Here is an 18,126-nt window from a genome sequence, read left to right as displayed (position 1 = left end):
ACATGGACAGGAAGTTTAGTACTTTTGGTGTTTTGTATACAGTCGGTTGGTTTTAAGCACGATATGAGCTTTGTCCAAGTTGTAAAAAAAAAAAAAAAAACATTTTTTTTTTTTTTTGCCATGTTATACATTTATTATAGTTGTTATAATTGCCGGTGGCCATTGTTAGTAAGGGGGTCACAAGTACATCAAAAATCGATGCCAAACATGGACCAGGATGGACACCAATGATACAATTACTAAAGAATGTTGAAGCAAATTAAATTTTTTAATAATTAAGGCAATCATTCAGTATGCAAAGGACATTTGAGTCTCATTCTCTCTGATTGAGTAGCCTTTTTGTTAAACTACAAAAGAGACCAGGCACTCTGGTGTTGTAATATCCAATGGTACACTGAGCTCGTTGTTTAGTAATACAATGTAATACCAACGATGGCGCGGTCCGCCCACCTGCACACCTGATCTGCAATGGCATCCATCAATTGGGTAATTACACGTGCCCGACATTGGCTCATTTTGTTACATAGTGTAGCTGTGTCATTTGTTTATTTATGCATGTTTTATTTATTCATATTTAATTTTGTAATTTAGATATAAATTAATAAATAATATTATGTAAGTATAAAAGTGACAGCATTATAATAACCCAGTATAGCCACATTATAACTTCTTAACATATGTAAACAACTCAGTGGCGTACTTTCTACCAATAGATGGTGCTAAAGGACCAGTCATCATCCGCCGGGATTAGAGGGATGGGCCCTGACCAGAACCTAACGCCATATCTTTAGTGGATTACAAATGTATGTTTTTGATTTGAAATTGCCAAACAGAGAAAGGAGATTGAAAATGAAACCACAATATAACAAGGCTACAATATGTAAACATATACATATAGACGAGTTGAAGTAAGAGATCGTTTGCATCTTTGGTTACATTGTTTCTTTAATCGTTGACACAACCTCATCAAAATCCAAAGGAAAACTAACACCCCCATCTTATATAAAATAATCAATACCCATACTTCGATTCATCAGTAGTCTTATTGATAACCATTCACAATCACTGTTCTGTGATCTGCCCCTTGTCAACCATTAGCCATGGTGTAAAGGACGTAGTCATTTTTGAATGATTAACCATCCAATGGACTAGCATTAATATCCTATTTAGGTCAACAACCATAGAGGAGAAACCAATGTTTTGAGTTGCAGTCTGAAGCAATTACAAATGTTACTGCACTTATTTTTTTACCAGCAATCATAACTGGTTCTCCAAAACCCCAAAAGCAAAAGACCATCAAGTCCAGAAGGGAAGAGTGCTGGTATCATTTCAAATAATCAGGAAAGCATTAGAGACAGAGCCTGGGCCACTCAACATATTCAAATCAATCAAAGGATGCCTTTAAAAATGCATTAAGGTGCAACAGCATTTACAAAAATATGGAGTAATTATTGACGAGATCAAACAATGCAAAGCCCCATGCTGTACTGATGACAGGACACCACAGTTCCTTTGTACAATCGTTGTAGTTTACAGACGTAATTTAAAATAATTAAATACATTGGATCTGGCAGCTGTCATTATGGCACATACAACTACTGCTGTACTGGGCTGGTCGTCCTTTGGAGAAGGCACAGGGATCGATGGGGACTTGATTTCAGTCCTTCTGCAGGGAGGAGAACAGGCTACCATGACGACTATTCTACCTCGTTCTTGACTCGTCAAATACCTCTGGGGGGGCAAATTGCACTTAGTAACACACACACACACACACACGCACACATACACACAGATACACACACGCACACGTTCAAGTCTTATTCAGGCAGTGTTCTACCACTGAACCAACTGAATCCCCTGGCTGTAGTTGGAATGATGATCGCAGTAACGTGAGGGACGGTCTCACTGCGTAGCCCTGTGAGAGCACAGCGCGACGGTTGCTGCGTAGCAGGTACGCCCGGTTAGCCATGAGCCTCACCTCGCTCGCACAGTATGGCAATGGACAGGCAGTGTACTTGTTGATTCGTTATGGAGGCACTTGAACGTCAGCTGGTGGGGGTTCGGGCTAAACTGAAGGAGTCAGGGGTTTCAGGCTGTCCCCCTCATGAGACCTCAGTCCCCAACGCTCTTCCATCCCAACCGTCCGTGAAGGCCACTGGCGGAACCGCAACCGGCTTAAAGTGAACAGTTCTGCTCCGTCTGGGTGGGAGCTGGAGTGTTTATACCTAGAAAAGTGGGACGGATCGCTGGGGCGACACGTCTGCCTTGAGGGGGGGGGGGGGGGGAGACCATAACTGCATTTCAGAGTTCAAAGGTCACTGTGGGGTGTGGCTTATCCTCTTTATGGTTTGGGGTTCACCGTTTACTACAACTCAAACTTCCACTGCTGGTGCTTGTCTCCGGCGCTGCAGTGCCGCATCTGGGCGTCGGTGCGGCCCTCTGGCGCACGGTACGCCGTCACACACATGTCTGAGTGGGGGTGGTAGAGGGTCCCGTCCTGTGAGAGAGGGCCACAGCTCCGGTCAGGGGTAGCACATCGGCTGTGTCTGTGTGTCTGCGTGTGTGTGTGTCTGCGTGTGTGTGTCTGTGTGTGTTTGAACTAGTGTTTAGTTTTCTTTAACTTAGTATTTGTTTCGACCAATTGTGTCGCTGGAGGCGGGGATCTTTAAGTGTGTTATTGTCAAACACAAACTCGGCAAGCAATAGTAAACTGCAAAAGAAAACGTCTGTAAAAGTTTAAAATCAACATTGTGCAGACATATTAAGACAGCTAGGTACGGGATTAGCATTAGCAGACACGTTAATCCAAAGCGATTTAGAAGTCTGGTACAAGCCAAGCATCCGATCAATACTGCAATGCTACACTAGCAGGTTCCTTGAAACTACCGGGACAGAGTGCAGAGAAGGGATAGGAATCAGTGTGTTATGTGCGCACGTTTGAGACACTACCAGCTCGGATTCGTGGACACGATTAATTAATCATCCTCGTCCAGCGAGAAATGAATAGCAGGCCGGCTGGTGAGGACGCAGACGAGGCTGCAGAGGGGAAAGTGAAGGCACAGGGGCTGTCGGGTGCTGCTTACGTCTCGGAACTCCCAGATGGAGGAGGGGGGCTTGGTCTCCCGGTCGTGAGGGCAGTGCCTCATCCCCAGGTAGGTCTGCCCCTCAGGGACCTCAGCACAAAGCTCCGTCACCGAGTTGAAGCGGATCTCCTTCTCAGACGTGTATTCAAAGTACTAGAGTGGAGGACAGGATTAACACACACACACACACACACACACAGTTACCTTTGCCACCTTGAACCACTATTCCGAAATGAGTTTTGGTCGACTGAAAAAGCTCTGCCTGCTTTAATCCCTGCTCTTCTCTTCTTGCCCTACTTCCGGAGCATGGGTTCCCTGGCCTATATCAGGGGGGGGGGGGGGCTGTTGGGACAAGAAGGCGCCCCAGCCGCCCGGGTCTGCCCTTTCAAAAGAGCATTGGTGATCAGTCCTCATCCTTCCCCCATCCCTATCCTACTGTACATGAGCCAATGAGCATCCAGGGTGCCTGGCCCTCCCTCTTATGGCCATGGGGGCCACTGGGAGCCCAGCCTGCGTCTGGTCAGGCTTTGACCCTATTTCCACTGGCCTGGATCACTCTTTCTGCTGCATGGCTCATGTACCTTTTTAGAATGCAACCCGTTTCTCATGCAAGCCGGGGCCGGGGTGGAGGGAGGGAGGGGAGGGGGAGGGAGGAAGGGGAGGGGGAGGGGAAGCAGGACTCAGGAGAGGAGTGCCCTGGAAACATTGATGTTTCTTCCACGTGGACACCTGATGCCGAACATCTCGAAGTCTCCTAGAATGCCAATTGCTTGTTCTCCAATATGAACCCTAGCAAACAATTACTTGAAGTGCACTTGTGCGCGAGTCAGGGTGGATAAATGTAGAATCCACCATCCGTGGAAGTAGACACAGTTAATGCCGCCTGAAATAAATATTTTTTTAAGAAATGTCAATCAATAGTTTTCCCAGATAGATATCTGGGGCATACAAACACATCGCTGTTCCCTTCATTAAATTCCAGTATCGCTGGAAGGGTGAACAATCTTCTGACGGCTATCAACTATGGCAGCAATACTCAGGGGGCCAGACATGTCTTGCTGCACAAGGGAAAGTTACAACTACCAAAATAATGGAATACAAAAACACAGAGTACAGAGGAGATGGAGAAAGTGAAAGTAGTGAAAGTTCAGCGGAAACACCGAGTGGAAACGTGCCTGGTTGCCGCCCTGGCCGTGGCAGCCGAACAGGGAGATGTGGGCTCCGGTGGGATTGTGATCCGGAGAGTTGTAGTCCAGACACTCGGACGTGATTCCACCGTTACGAATCTGGTGGCAGGGAAGAGTGGGAAAACCATTAGTCCACCATACCTTCCTCGAGCTAAGTGAATACAAGTGACTACTACAAATCTGCATCATTATAGGCGGCGATTGGGCAAAGACTTCAGGAAACAAACTTGAAACCTTTTGAGAAGAAACAAAACAACAAAACAACAGCCAGGTCTATTCACCAAAGGGAAAGAGCGCTTGCATTTTACCGCCTCTCTTGTCTGAAGAGGTGTGTTAAAGGCGCTGATAATGTACAAGGGGAGGGGTCATTAAAGATAGATATGGTGTATCGGCTTTTAACAGGTCCAGCACTCACAGCGCCGTTCCAGCCGGCGCGGTCCTCGGGGACGTGAAGGTCGGGGTAGATGTTCTTCAGGTACCAGTCGAAGCTGTTGCACTTCAGCCGTTGCCTAAGCAGCACCCGATGGGAGATGTCCCCATAAGATTCCTGCAGACCGATGCCGGAGGGAGGAAGAGATGGGGAGGGGGGGGGGGGGGGGGGGGGAGAAGGGTCGGATGCGGTCAAGATGAGATGGATTGGATTGGGTTGGATGCACGTCACAGAATAACGATTTCATGACGGCTTGTTCTCGGGCGGCGATGAACACCACATTCTGAATCTGTAAGGTTTTGTCCGGCCATGTTGAGGGTTGACACTGTACACGGAGAAATGGTCAAAGTTCAACCACATCCTGGGTGGAAGGGGTGTGTTCTTATTTGAACATTAAATGCTGCGTGAGTGTTGGACGCAATCTGCGTCAACACTCTCCAGAGCATTGTCGTTTATCAACACGCCTTATCTATAAATCCGTCATGTGGTGATTGGCAAGGGCTGAGAGTGTTTACACAAGAGGTGCGCTGGGCTCCACCCATAAGCAGACCCACTTCAAAGCATTCACACACGCTCATTTAATCTCATGCTACCCGTAGGTAGAATCGTGTCACAGTATGCCCCCGGGATACAAATCAAACATCCCTTCTGAGGAAATCGTTCAGCACCAGACTAGAGTCTGATTCATTAAGAAACTAAATCAGGCGCTTCTCCAGAATTCTCTGAGGCGATGACCTCGATCAAAGGGAACAATGGCTCCAGAATCTCGGCGAAATTCTCGCCTCCTCTTTTGTTGAAACAGTTGCTGAAGCGGACAAAGGTCAAATAGATTAAAATGACGGATTTACAACTCTATTATACTAAATATACTATATACTCTATTGGTTACTTGCTGTGAAGACACCGACGCCGCTGCCTGAACGCAGTGTGTTCCACGTGTGGCGAGGATGCTTGTAGGTTGGCAAGTTATTTTAATAAACACACTGAAAGACTCAGTGTCCTCCTGTCTGGTAGCTCGACACTCAACACCCTCCCTCCGAGCGGATAGTTTATAGTTTGATCAAAGCTACCGACCATCCTCTGCATGAATAATAATGCGGCCCTTTTCTCTCTCCTCACTTGTGGCGAAACATGAGATACATGAAAGTTTGATGGCAACACTCTAAACCCGAGAGGACAATGGTTGTGTATACAAAACACGCACATGCACACAGAACAACACCCACACACACCAATCACAAAGGCAGTGTTTCATCGGGTATTACCGCTGGGACGGTTCAATCCGATCCCATGAAGCATCTTGCGGCGCGAGGCTCCTCAGGTGAGGTTGGTGGTGTTAACGCATTAGCTCTAAGCCGCTGGCGCCAGCGCCCAGAGGCTCTAGTGGCAGCAAATGTCAGCCTGGCTCAGAGCTACGTCTAGCTCCAGCGTGATGGATGGCGGAACAGACGGATAACGTAGCAAGGTGACAATTCACAGACGAGGGGAGAGAATGTACTTCGCCCCGCTTATTGTCAGTTCAACTATCATGTCAGGTGGCACTACGTATTATTGTCATGTGTGATTTGTTTTGAAATCATACATGACAATTATGTTACAATACACTATTGTAATTAAGCAAAATGTATTGTTTAAGGCTAAGTTAAGAAAGTAAGTGGCAGAATTAGAACCTACATTTTTTTCAACCATTTCCCGTCGTGGATCCATAGATAGTATTGGAGGATTGGAAATGGAGAGTTTAAAAGGCGATTGTCGTGGTTCCCTCACCTTCTTGGCTGGCGGGTTCCTGTTGTAGAAGTGCTCTTTGTAGGAGTCCATCCAGACCTCAGCGGCGCGCACCGTGTTCTGGAGGAAGTTGGGCCTGGCGTAGGGGGCCTTCTTGGGGAAGACGTGGCCCACGTGGGAGCAGGGGTGGATCTCCAGCGAGCCCCCACACTGCCACACCTGTCAGGGGGGGAGCCATGACATGTGGTCATGAGTGTTTATCTTGATCTATCTGTGCTCTCTTTAGATTAAGCGGAACACGGATGTGCCCCAATCACCTAAATTAAACATAGGTCAAAGCTTAGGACAGGGGTGTTGGATGTCCAACTGTCACAGTGATGCATCAGTAACAGGACTAGCCATTCATCAATACAACGTAACCATAAACAAGCAGATGCAAGCGCACACACCAACACAATCCATCATGCAGACACAATGCCTAACCTCATTCAATCACGCAAAATGACCACACACACACACACACACACACACACACACACACACACACACACACACACACACACACACACACACACACACACACACACACACACACACACACACACACACACACACACACACACACACACACACACACACACACACACACACACACATACACACACATGGTCCGGCACAATGTGATCAAAGCAATTGCGCTAACAGTGTCACACAGTGTCACAACATGGAACTGGCCATCCGCAGGAAGCAGATAGGGTTGCCCGGGCCCGCGGCGATGTGACAGGGATCCCGCGCGTGTCCTTGTCACATCCCCCGTCCAGAACAATCCCATCTGCCTGCTTCAGGTGAGGGTTCAGGTGAACGTTTGATGGACAGACCTGTTCCTGTTAGGCGTCGGAACGACCCAATCAACATGGAAGCAAGGTCAACAGACGAACCGCACTGGCAGCGCAGAGCATGACGGATGCCAGCGCAGGCAAGTTAAGCCACATGCATTTACTTTGCTAATATTAGCTCGCCTATAAAGACAATATTGTCTAACAGGCCTGCTGAAAAGTCATTTTTGAATTGGATTTTCAAGATCAGTAAACAGAAATTAACGACTATAATATTGCTTTCTTAATCCATCTTTCGGTGATGAAGACAATTCTTTTTTTGAAGTGAAAAAAAAGAAGGAAAAGTAGAACATTCAAGCAAATGTATTAGATTAAAAATAGTGGTTTTCCTTTTTCTTAATTTCAACACATTACAAGAAAAACAGTCTTTCTAATGAACCGTTAAAGGCAACAAATGAAACCGACCCTGAAGGAGAGCTCCAGGTTCTCCCCTCCCCATGTCTCCATGCCCATGTCGTAGGTCCCCAGGTACTCAAAGTAGGCCTTGCTCACTGCAAACAGCCCGCCGGCCATGGTGGGCGACCTGCACGGACACACACACAACAATCACTGAGCAGTCCCCAGAGGCGGGAAGGGCTGCGGCTGGAGTTCAAACCCAGTGTTTGTTATTAAGGCCACGACGCAAACCCGCCTGGACTTCACCTTTCCAGGCGCCATAGCAAGCCTTTAGATGTCCTTCTAAGTGGGATTATACATGTGCATGTGCCTGCGAGCATGTTTCTCATGTGCATATACGGAGGGCGACAGTAGCTCAGCAGTTACAGCGGGTTGACCGAATGCTGCCGGTTCGAGTGCGTGGATGAATGGTTGTTAGTTGCTTTGGATAAAAGCGTCAGCAATATCCCCTAAATGTAATATACATGTACATATACATGTTGGTGTTGGTGAGGGGGGGGGGGGGGTCACCTGATGGGGTCGATGTGGGACGTGCGTCTCTTGCGCTCCACCTCTGGCACGGCGTGCCACTGGAAGGTAAGCCGCCAGTCAAAGCCCCCGATCATGGGCTCGTCCGTCTGCATGTAGAACTCAAAGGTGTTCCAGTCGATGGTGTCGATCACCGGGCACACAATGGTGCTCTGGTTCTGGCCGATCCTGGAGGTTTCAAAAAAACCAGAGCCGTTGATAAGAATGGCGGCCTTCCAGATCCACAGTCGGGTGGGAGGACAAGGTGACAGAAACCATGTCCTCAAAATGGGATTCATAGAGTACGCTGAATAATCTCCATTTCCTCCCACGGAGGTGATTAAAGGAGATGGATTTGAGGACGGCTTTGCATATGGCTGCCGAGTTTCCTTGTTTTCTGCCAAAAGATAAGGATGCAAGGTTAAGAGTTTAGATTCCCTGGCAATCGGCGACACTTCTGAGGTCGTTGAAGTCAGACATTCAAGCCCAACTTTTCCTACAGCCACTAGGATTGTAAACATTCAAGCCGTTTATAGTAACATGTCATTATATCATTTACTGTAATGACAGAGTGGATGAATGCATACGTTTCAGAATGGTACCCTTACCATATAGTTTTATATAACTTCATGGCATTCAAACGCCACAGAGTATAGTATAGTCTATGTTCAGCCATGCAATTGAACCCCCCCCCCCCCCCCCCCCACTGTCACCTCTCCAGGAGTGGTTCGATCCACCCGGGGATGCACTCGCAGTGGCAGTCCAGGAAGGTCAGTACATCCCCGGTGGCGTAGGTGGCGCCGATGAGCCGCGCACGTACCAGCCCCTCCCTCTTGTTGGTTCGTATGAGCCGCACGCGCGCCAGCTTACTCATGTACTCCTCCAACTGAGCTTTGAGATAGCCTGCACCAACAGACAGAAACAAAACAACTTGTCAATCCCGTATTTCCAAGTTTATGAATAGTGTCTTGAAAAACCTGTACCCTTTGTAAATACTTCTGTGGAGCCAGTTTCAATACAATGTATGGCCTTTGTTCTACCGGCCACACACGACCAAGAGACAGTTTTGTAAAGCATTGTTTTGTGCTTTGTTCAGAACTGGGTCGGTCTCAGTCTCGCTCGGTCAAAGAGGAATAGATGCAATACCATTAAATTACAAATTCTCTCTCTCTCTCTCTCTCTCTCTCTCTCTCTCAAATAGGCCAAACAGTTGAAAAAAGACGTGTCCAACATTCCACTTGGTCAGGGGACAGGAAATGATGTCACAGGAGGTCAGCGCACAATGAGCTAAATCAGTAATGTCTAAGACAGACATTACTGACTCATTGGCAGCATGTCCAAACCCTTGGATCCACATTGGGATGCTACAACAATGGAGGAGGTATCATTAGTAGTGTTAATAATTACGTGTATATGACATAAGCTTGGCTCTTTGTGAATTAAAAAAAATGCAACACACAAGCACAGTGAGAAAACACTCAAACACACATGTTTTATGCAAAAGAGACAGCAGGATACCTTTGACCAAACTTAATGACACCACAACGGCCAAACAATAAACAAAACTGCCTGTTGACAGAGAACATAAACACAAAAAGTGTATCCCTTTAATTATTGCAAACATAATTTCGTGTTTTTTGGAGGGAGAGAGTCTGATCTATTATTTTGATTGCCCTATAACTAGCCAAATAACTGAGGAACAGAAAAGACGGTAACACATTGTCAAAACTCTGATTATATGAATCATCTCGGCCTTAAGTACATCATTACCATAGCCTTCTGTCAGTGGGTCTGTTCAAAGACATGTATAATATAACCTATAATATAACCTGAAGTAGGCTCACTGGTCACATCACTGGTCGGGTCTGATCAATCCACCTGACAACTGGCCCTTTGTTTTAGTGTTCTACATGGAGGTGATTTTGAGCTCGAGCAGGCTTGTTTCTTATCCTTGCACACAAAGACACAGACACACACTTCCCTCCTGTCACCACTGACTCGGCGAATATCGTTTTCCAAACAAAGAAAGCACACACACTTCACAAACAAACCACAAGTACTTCTTCACGTCATGCTCATGTGCACGTGCGTGTGCGTGTGTGCATGAGTCTGTGCATGTGTCTGTGCATGTGTGTGTGCATGTGTGTGCATGTGTGTGTGCATGTGTGTGTGTGTGTGTGCATGTGTGTGTGCATGTGTGTGTGTGTGTGTGTGTGTGTGTGTGTGTGTGTGTGTGTGTGTGTGTGTGTGTGTGTGTGTGTGTGCACGTCAGCCGGACCGTAGCCCTACCCCTGTCGCTGTAGTCGTCCACCAGGATGACCTCCCTCAGCAGGGTGGCGGGGGACGTCTCCAGCACGCTGTGCACCGTCCTCAGCAGGGTGGACCACGCCTCGTTGTAGAAGGCGATGACCACCGAGGTGGTGGGCAGCGACCGGTAGTCGTACTTCTTGGCACGGCAACTGCGTGGGCGAGAGAGACCGAGGGAGGGATACAGTGAGGAGGGGGGGGGTTAGTGTCTGTGCCAACCCGGACAAAAGGGGTGCACCCGGTAGGACTTGGCGGGGTCCAGTCTCATCGGCTAACGGCTCAAGAGCAATGAGAGTAATCGTTTAGACCCGACACAAATCATGTTTGAGTGACCGATGTAGCGGGGATCTCTTTTAATTGTTTTGGAATGAAAACAACAAATAAATATCTTTGGAGCTTGTTTGCATATGAAAAGGTTGTGAACTGTGGGTTTGGTTACAGTTGGGGAGCAACAGGGACATCGAGGACAGAGGAATATGGAGTTGCACCAGTAAGCCACAAAGTGATGCAGTGCTCTTGGAGAGGGGAGAGAGAGCGCAGGAACGCAGGGAAATGCAAATAGAGAGTCTGAGCCAACGGACAATGGGGAGGGGGGGATAAATGAGCAAAAGCGAAAGCTACTCTTTCCTTGACTAGGCAAACGGCGGAAGTGTAAAAGAAAAGCTAGGACAGACGAGACATAACATTGTGTCTGCAGAATTCACAAAACCTAACCGCGTCTGCCTCTGAGAAACCAGACAGCGTTACGCTCTAGTGCAGAACCACCAAGCGGGCTACAGTTAATCCTTCACTTTGAACGATTCAAATCACAGCTTGTTGCAACTGTTGGAAGTTAACAGCAGCAACCACAACAAACACATTTGAACAGGGAAGGTAAAGGTTTCTCTGGCCTGAGAGTGGGCAGGCCAGCTCTTGTCAGAAATGCATCTTGGATGGTCTGATATTTATTTTTTTTCAGACCCACCAACAACCGTACAACATTCCAGGTAGTTTCCCAAGGCCCAGGAGAAAAGAAAGAGAGAAAGAGAGAAAGGAAGAAAAATAGGAGAAAATCAAAGCATCTTATCAGCCAGATAAAATACCACCGGGTGACTAGATACCATCTGAAAATGTTGCATTGCATTTCGACGTGTGCTGTTTATACAGGTGGTCTAGATTTCAACACGAATTACAAGACAGTCACCTTAAAAACACGTAGGGTGTAAACATAAGATGAGCATGACCTCTCAAATCTAAATCTCCATCTGCTACTTTGCCAAGCAGAGGATTGGCCAGTGTTCTTACGACTCTGCTATAAGAGTTTAATCATACCACATTGCAAGTTATAAAACGGCAAAATGTCTAAATTTGACGAAAAAATTAATAAATAGTCATCCCTTGCTTTCTCTTTTGCAACAGATCCAATAGCAGCGGCATTGCACAGACAGGAGGTTGTTGTTTGTGTTCACGCCTCCGCGCATCAGGCCGCTACTTTGGGAGTGTGAGTTAGCGTGCCGTAGCAATAGTCTGCACAAACGACATTCTGGGTAAACACTAGGAGCAGCTCGCCTTGGCCAGCCTCCACAGAGACTCTCTACAGCAAAGCAGAAACAACAAAGAAACAGCATCCTCTTGATTCTAGAAGACAGTTCTCACGATGGGGACCAATGGCGGCGGGTCTTGCTTTCATTACGCCGAGCTCAGAGGAGGGGGAGCTGTTGGTTTGCTTCTGGTGTAGGAGTAAGTGGTGATAAAAGAGATTATCATACTGGGCGTCAGTAAACATCACCGAGCAGGGCTGACAAGGGGCGCTGCCAACAGGCTCAGATCTCAAAGAAACCTTTGTGGAGCGGGGAAGAGCCCCACACTCCCCGCGGCCCAGGAACAAGCCCTCTTAGGCACTGTCACTCCAGGCCCGAGTCGACCCAAGAATCAAGAGTGGACTTTGCGAATGCATGACTTCACCTGAGGAGAAAATGTGTTTTTGACACATCACCTAGAAAGACCGGCAGCGTGTTTTGGGCTTATCTTTGTGGATTTGAAGCCTATCATTTCAAATGAAGAGGCGACAGCCAGCAAACAGTGTTTACATTTCCGTCTTACTTTGTATTTTGACCCGTTTCACATCAATAAGCAACAGAAGGACGTACCGACACCTGACCATTTAGTCATTTAGCAGTAGCCTTCATCCCAAGTGACCAATAAAGAGCCGGTAGGTTGTTAGGCATCTTGCTCATCGCTGCTTATGGTAAATGGACTGCATATATACAGTGTTTTTCTAACCACTTTACAATATTGCCCAACATTCACCTATTCATGCAAACATTCACACACATCAACGGCGGTGTCAACCATGCAAGGCGACAATCAGCTCTTCAGGAGCAGTGAGGGTGAGTTGTCTTGCTCAGGGACACCTCGATACTAGGACGAGCCGGGAATCGAACTAGCAACCTTCTATTTACCAGTCAACCCGCTCCAACTCCTACATACAGGGGACTGCCGTGATTGGAGGTTCACACGCAGAACCTTTCTGGCTGGGAGGCCGACCACCCGAACCACTAGAGAACACCCTGGGCCGGGCAGCCTCGTGTGAGGTCTGAACTCACTCGGCCATGCGGCTGTCCCGGATGTGGCGGTGGAGGGAGATCCTGTCGCTGGTGTAGATGTTGATGGCGTAGCGCTCCACGCTGTCCTGCTCCAGCTTCTTCTCCTCGGGGCTGAGGCTGAGGCGCGTGGCCACGCCCCACTCCCCCAGCGCGTTGGCGTCCGCCGGCAGCTTGCTGTACACCGGCCGGGCCAGCTCGAGCTCCGCTAACGGGTCCTCCAGCTGCCGCGCGAGCCTCCTGTGGTCCACGGCGGCGTCGTCCCCGTCGCCGGGCTGCGACAAGGAGGGGGAGGAGGAGCTGGAGGAGGAACGCGCCATGATGAGGTAGGCCAGCCACAGGAGCCAGACCAGGAAGAAGGCCTTGGGCAGCAGGCCCAGTTTCCGCGAGCAGCGGCCCCTCATGGCGACGCCGCCCCCAGCGGGAGTGGATGGGCGGAGGTCAGGGCACCATGCTGGACACGAGCATCTGCAGGGGCAAGGAGAGACCCAGAGGAGCATAGCATTGAGATCCTCATGACACTCATGCTGCAGTTACATCAAATCAGGGCACGCTCCGAAGAGCATTTAGTTCAATATTAATATTTAAACCAGGCACACAGTAACATAAAGACACTTGACCAAAGTGAATCCTGATACATTTCATTAATGCTCAAGGAGGCTTGCAGGTAGACTTCAGTCCTAGGGGTTCAAACCAAGAGTCAGACATCCTCCCCCCAGACCATCCTGCTACTATATCAATTTTTTTAATGTTGTATTTCAATTACTCAATTGCCCCCTGGGGACAAATAACGTTTTTTTTAAAAAAAAAATTATATCACCCATAGTGTGGTAACTTCAAAAGATGGCACACTTTATAGTTCAATAATATTCGAAAAATTATTGTTATCATCATGATTGTGATTTAATACTTAGATATATATGTATATATATGTTTATTCATTTTACGGGCAATAATGTTTGCCATGGAAGCAGCGTGTGGTAATATAAATGAGGCTCATTACAGCCATCACACACCGGACGGCTGGTAATCAACATTGACATCATAAATACCACCGCAGGGCTCACGGCCACATTAAGTTGCTCATTATATAGACAGACCAGAGCCAGGTGAGGCTCGATTATAGCTGGCGGTACAGTAATGCGCCGATGAAATCACAGGCTAGTGTGTGGCTGCGACGGGAGACTGGCTAATGTGATCTGATGCATTGCAACACCTAGGGTCCACCGAGGTTTGAGTTTTAATTTAGCCAGCGAATTATTTCATTCGTAAGTAATTATTTCATTCGTTAGGCACGGTTCTGTCCACCCCTGTAGGAGAGCTGGGCTCCACATCGCAGCAAAACTATTTAGGATCAGCACACTTTAAAAGCCTCTTTCAATACAACCCTCGAGGATGCACATTTCAGGTGCACTCGGAGTTGGGCTGGTATAATGAAGCTAATTTCAGCATGATTGTTGAAATAATTCACAAGAAACAAGCTCTGGTGTGCCTTCTCGTACACAATCCTGGAAAAACATGTCAAGAATTGTCTCTTGTTAATAAGAGTTTTAAGTTCTCCATTTCACTCATCATTTTCATTTTGTATTTTAGTTCTCCAAAGCCATTGCGTTTATTTGCATCATTGGGATCATGTTTCCAAAGCTTATTTCAAATTGTTGTGTTTTTTCCCCTAATGACACGAGTCGAGGACTGATTAAATTGGATTAGGTCCATGAGGAAGATTAGAAAAGGGATATATTGTTAATGTGCATGCATCAATCATCCCGTGTTGACTTTGAGTGTCGGCTACCAACTTGCAGTTTGCCGTGCAAACAGGAAATCGGTACCGGAGAGTAATTACACATACATACAAACGCTGTCGCATACAAGAGTCACACATCTGAGAGCGTGGATAGTAGAGGGAAGAGACGCGGTGGGATTTTGGGAGGAAAGAAATGACGTTTCCCAAGCATAATGTTCCCCCAAATAATGTTTGTGGATGTGATGGAGGGGGAAGGATTTGATTAGACTATGAATATTCCAATGATAAAGTTAAACTACTAATACTAGTAATCTGCATAGCCAATGACAATATCGGTGGCAGATAAGGGCATACTTTGCATGGTTTTATACCACACACACACACACACACACACACACACACACACACACACACACACACACACACACACACACACACACACACACACACACACACACACACACACACACACACACACACACACATAATAATAAGTAATTAACTGTTGAAAGGGAAACCTTCCATAAAACAAGCCTACATAATACAGTTTACAATAAAAAGGGTTGCAAAGTGCCTTTCTATACGTGCATGCGTTGGCCTAGACACAGTATACATGTGTAGGCTCAGAGCCAGCCGTGTGCTGCCTAGCATGGCCTTGACTGAAGCAGAGGGAGGCTTCCACTCCATTAGAGGTCTTTCACTCCTCCCAAAGAAAAGGAGCCATCAGCACAGGCCTTTGATTGCGGTGCTGGGCCGTGGCCAGCCCAAAGACCAGGGAGTCCTGAGGTTACAAAATGGAGACAGTCTCTCCCCGGGCCACAGACAAATGCCCCCTTTATTGCTGGTGAATCACACCTTCCTCTCTTTGCCTCTGAATCTGATAGCCTCGTCGGAGGGGAGAGCTAGCGTGGAACGAGCAGGATTTTACCAAGGAGGTTTGGGGGGGGGGGGGGGGGGGGGGGTAGGTTGCGTTAGAGGGGTAGGTTAAGTGGCAGACCAGCAAAGAAATAAAAGGGGATAAGGTTGAGTAATGATGGCAAAGTGGCATGCCGTGGTTACAACACAAGCTTTCACTAAGACAGTGCACAATGGTTTGATTTGCATCTGTTTTGCAAGAGCAGAATATAGGGGATTGTCTGCAGAAGACTCTCCCAGAGGCCGTGGATCATGCGAGGAGTAGACGTGATTCATTACAGGTTATTTATCGCGACGTCTCTGGTGTGGATAAAAAGCCACTCACAACACTGCAGCAGCACAAAGGATTTTTTCACAGGTGTAGTGCTACTCCAGTCAAACAGGTTGACCAAATCAAACCATTTAGCAATGCTGTCATGTCTCAGGGATTGAGACTGGATAGAAGCAGTATTTAGTACTGCATGAGAAATGACTTTGAAAGTTGGAAAGAAGTGTGGGTAGTTGTGTTAGTACAATGTCATTACACCGCACAACGCGGACATGCCCTGCAGATGGGCAGATCTAGGCCAGGATGTTACAACAGATGATGCAGTTATTTGATGAGTGCTCTTCCTTTAACGCATGCACATGGCTCCTGGTCACTGCTGTCAAACTGCTCGGCATATACGATTACTAGGCACGGCCGGATTAGTTGCTACGTCGAATCTCAAACTAGGTTGGACGAATTTGAAACGAGTGATATTCAACTGTCACTCAGTAGTAACCTGAGCCTACTACTTTAACAAGCGACACGATAACATAACTTTAAAGAAGCCTGAAATCAGGAAGTCAGGGAGAGCTCACATAGCCGTATAATCTGACAGGTTGTGTTGCAGTGTGACTTTAAAAAAAAAGACAGGCATCTATCTCTAGAGGTCAATAAATCAGCTGGACTATTTCTTAGCACCAAAAAAGTAAAGTTTTGTGAAACAGAAAATCAACATCAGTGACCAGTTTGACAGGTAACCACATCGCAATGAATGGCATCCACATTTCAAAACATTTCAAAACTTTTCCCCCGGAAAACGAATCTAGCGTGGCGTTATTCACTGCGTCTTACCTCAGAGAACGAGCTACATTCCTCGTAGGGTTGTTGGTACAACTGCAGGATCAGAGCGGCTGCCTGGCCTGTCTGCAGCGCGTCTTTAATCTGCGGCGGTTTGCAGTTGTCAGCATACCCACATCCTCTCGTGCTCCACGTTTACGTCCTCGCTCCCCGGAGCTCTGGGGCTCGAGCTTCTTGCGCGAGTCTGCGTGTGTGCGTGTGTTCGTGTGTGCGTGTGTGCGTGTGTGCGTGTGTGTGTGTGTGTGTGTGTGTGTGTGTGTGTGTGTGTGTGTGTGTGTGTGTGTGTGTGTGTGTGTGTGTGTGTGTGTGTGTGCGTGCGTGCGTGTGTGTGTGTGTGTGCGCGCGCACGTGTGCGTGTTTTTGTCAGGCTACGTGGCTAGCGCCCGGAGCTAACGCTGGCTAACTTCTTTTCACTTCACTTTCCTCGCGTCGGTTTGAAGTTTATCTCCGTCACACTCGCAGCCAATCAATGAAGTATTGAACCGGAGGGTCCACGGTTAACGGGAGAAGAAGGCGGGACGAGCGGCTTGAAATTTGGCCGTGATGATGATGATGATGGCGCTGATGTAATAAAATCTGTTTTATTTCACTTATCAGCCTAATGTGACGGCAGAGTCTCTGTCAGCATGTGCGCGGAGCTGATCGTCAGGGAAGTGTTATGAGAACCACGTTATCCACTCAGTAAAATAGATTAAAATTTGGTTTTGAAATAGCAAATAGGAGCTGAGTTTCTTTCTCCATTGATTAACAGGATTAACCTGGAGTTTAAATAGTAGTCCATTAACAGACCGACCTTTTCTGTAGTTTGGGTCAAACGGGTATATTTGTATATATATCCTGTATAGGCCTACAGGATATATGTAGGCCTATCCGACTGGAAACATCTTCCTAATAGTTTTATATAGCCTTTGGGCAAGGCATTTAATATTCAGGTAATGACGAAGTCCAGCACAGTCGTACACAATATAAACTAGCCCTTTTTCTGTGTGGACACTGTACTTAGAATTAATTGACATTTCTTTCGCTGTGAGGTCTATCGGAACTGAAAGGGGTTCCCATTTCGGCGATAGGGATCTGGGGCTTTCAGAGTTACAAAGGGAGCCGCTTGTCAAGGTCTAGCCTCCTTTCAGACCTCTTGTAAAGCCAACAGGAGCAATCCCCAGGGTGCACTGCAGGTGGTCGTTCACTGGACATCTGACAGCCTTAATACAGTTCAATTTATTATTATCAGTCGAAAATTATCATTAAT

General features: G+C 47.2%; 1 protein-coding gene across 1 annotated transcript; it reads right to left on the bottom strand.

Moving 5' to 3' along the window:
* Positions 1-927: 927 nt before the first annotated feature.
* Positions 928-17,488, bottom strand: poc1bl (POC1 centriolar protein homolog B (Chlamydomonas), like). The gene is made up of 11 exons (XM_060042654.1): positions 16,872-17,488; positions 13,117-13,581; positions 10,514-10,683; positions 8,938-9,127; positions 8,228-8,413; positions 7,727-7,844; positions 6,468-6,644; positions 4,686-4,817; positions 4,259-4,369; positions 3,084-3,236; positions 928-2,497 (listed from the first exon to the last, which is right to left on the bottom strand). Exons 2-11 carry the CDS (start codon positions 13,515-13,517, stop codon positions 2,366-2,368), a joined length of 1,770 nt encoding a protein of 589 aa, XP_059898637.1. The 5' UTR covers positions 13,518-13,581; positions 16,872-17,488; the 3' UTR covers positions 928-2,365.
* Positions 17,489-18,126: the final 638 nt, after the last annotated feature.

This window comes from Gadus macrocephalus, chromosome 22, assembly GCF_031168955.1.
Source record: "Gadus macrocephalus chromosome 22, ASM3116895v1".
NCBI classification, from domain to species: domain Eukaryota; kingdom Metazoa; phylum Chordata; class Actinopteri; order Gadiformes; family Gadidae; genus Gadus; species Gadus macrocephalus.
Note: the sequence above shows the minus strand (reverse complement) of the source record. Positions and strands in the feature narration are given on the sequence as shown.

What these genes read in the sequence shown, in the direction of transcription:
- poc1bl (XM_060042654.1), bottom strand. Translation starts at nt 13,517, where the DNA reads ATGAGGGGCCGCTGCTCGCGGAAACTGGGCCTGCTGCCCAAGGCCTTC. An exon ending in GCGCCGGCTGGAACGGCGCT is followed by an intron (nt 4,370 to 4,685) that starts GTGAGTGCTGGA and finishes CCCTGCCACCAG; the next exon opens with ATTCGTAACGGTGGAATCAC. An exon ending in ACGGCCAGGGCGGCAACCAG is followed by an intron (nt 3,237 to 4,258) that starts GCACGTTTCCAC and finishes CCTCCACTCTAG; the next exon opens with TACTTTGAATACACGTCTGA.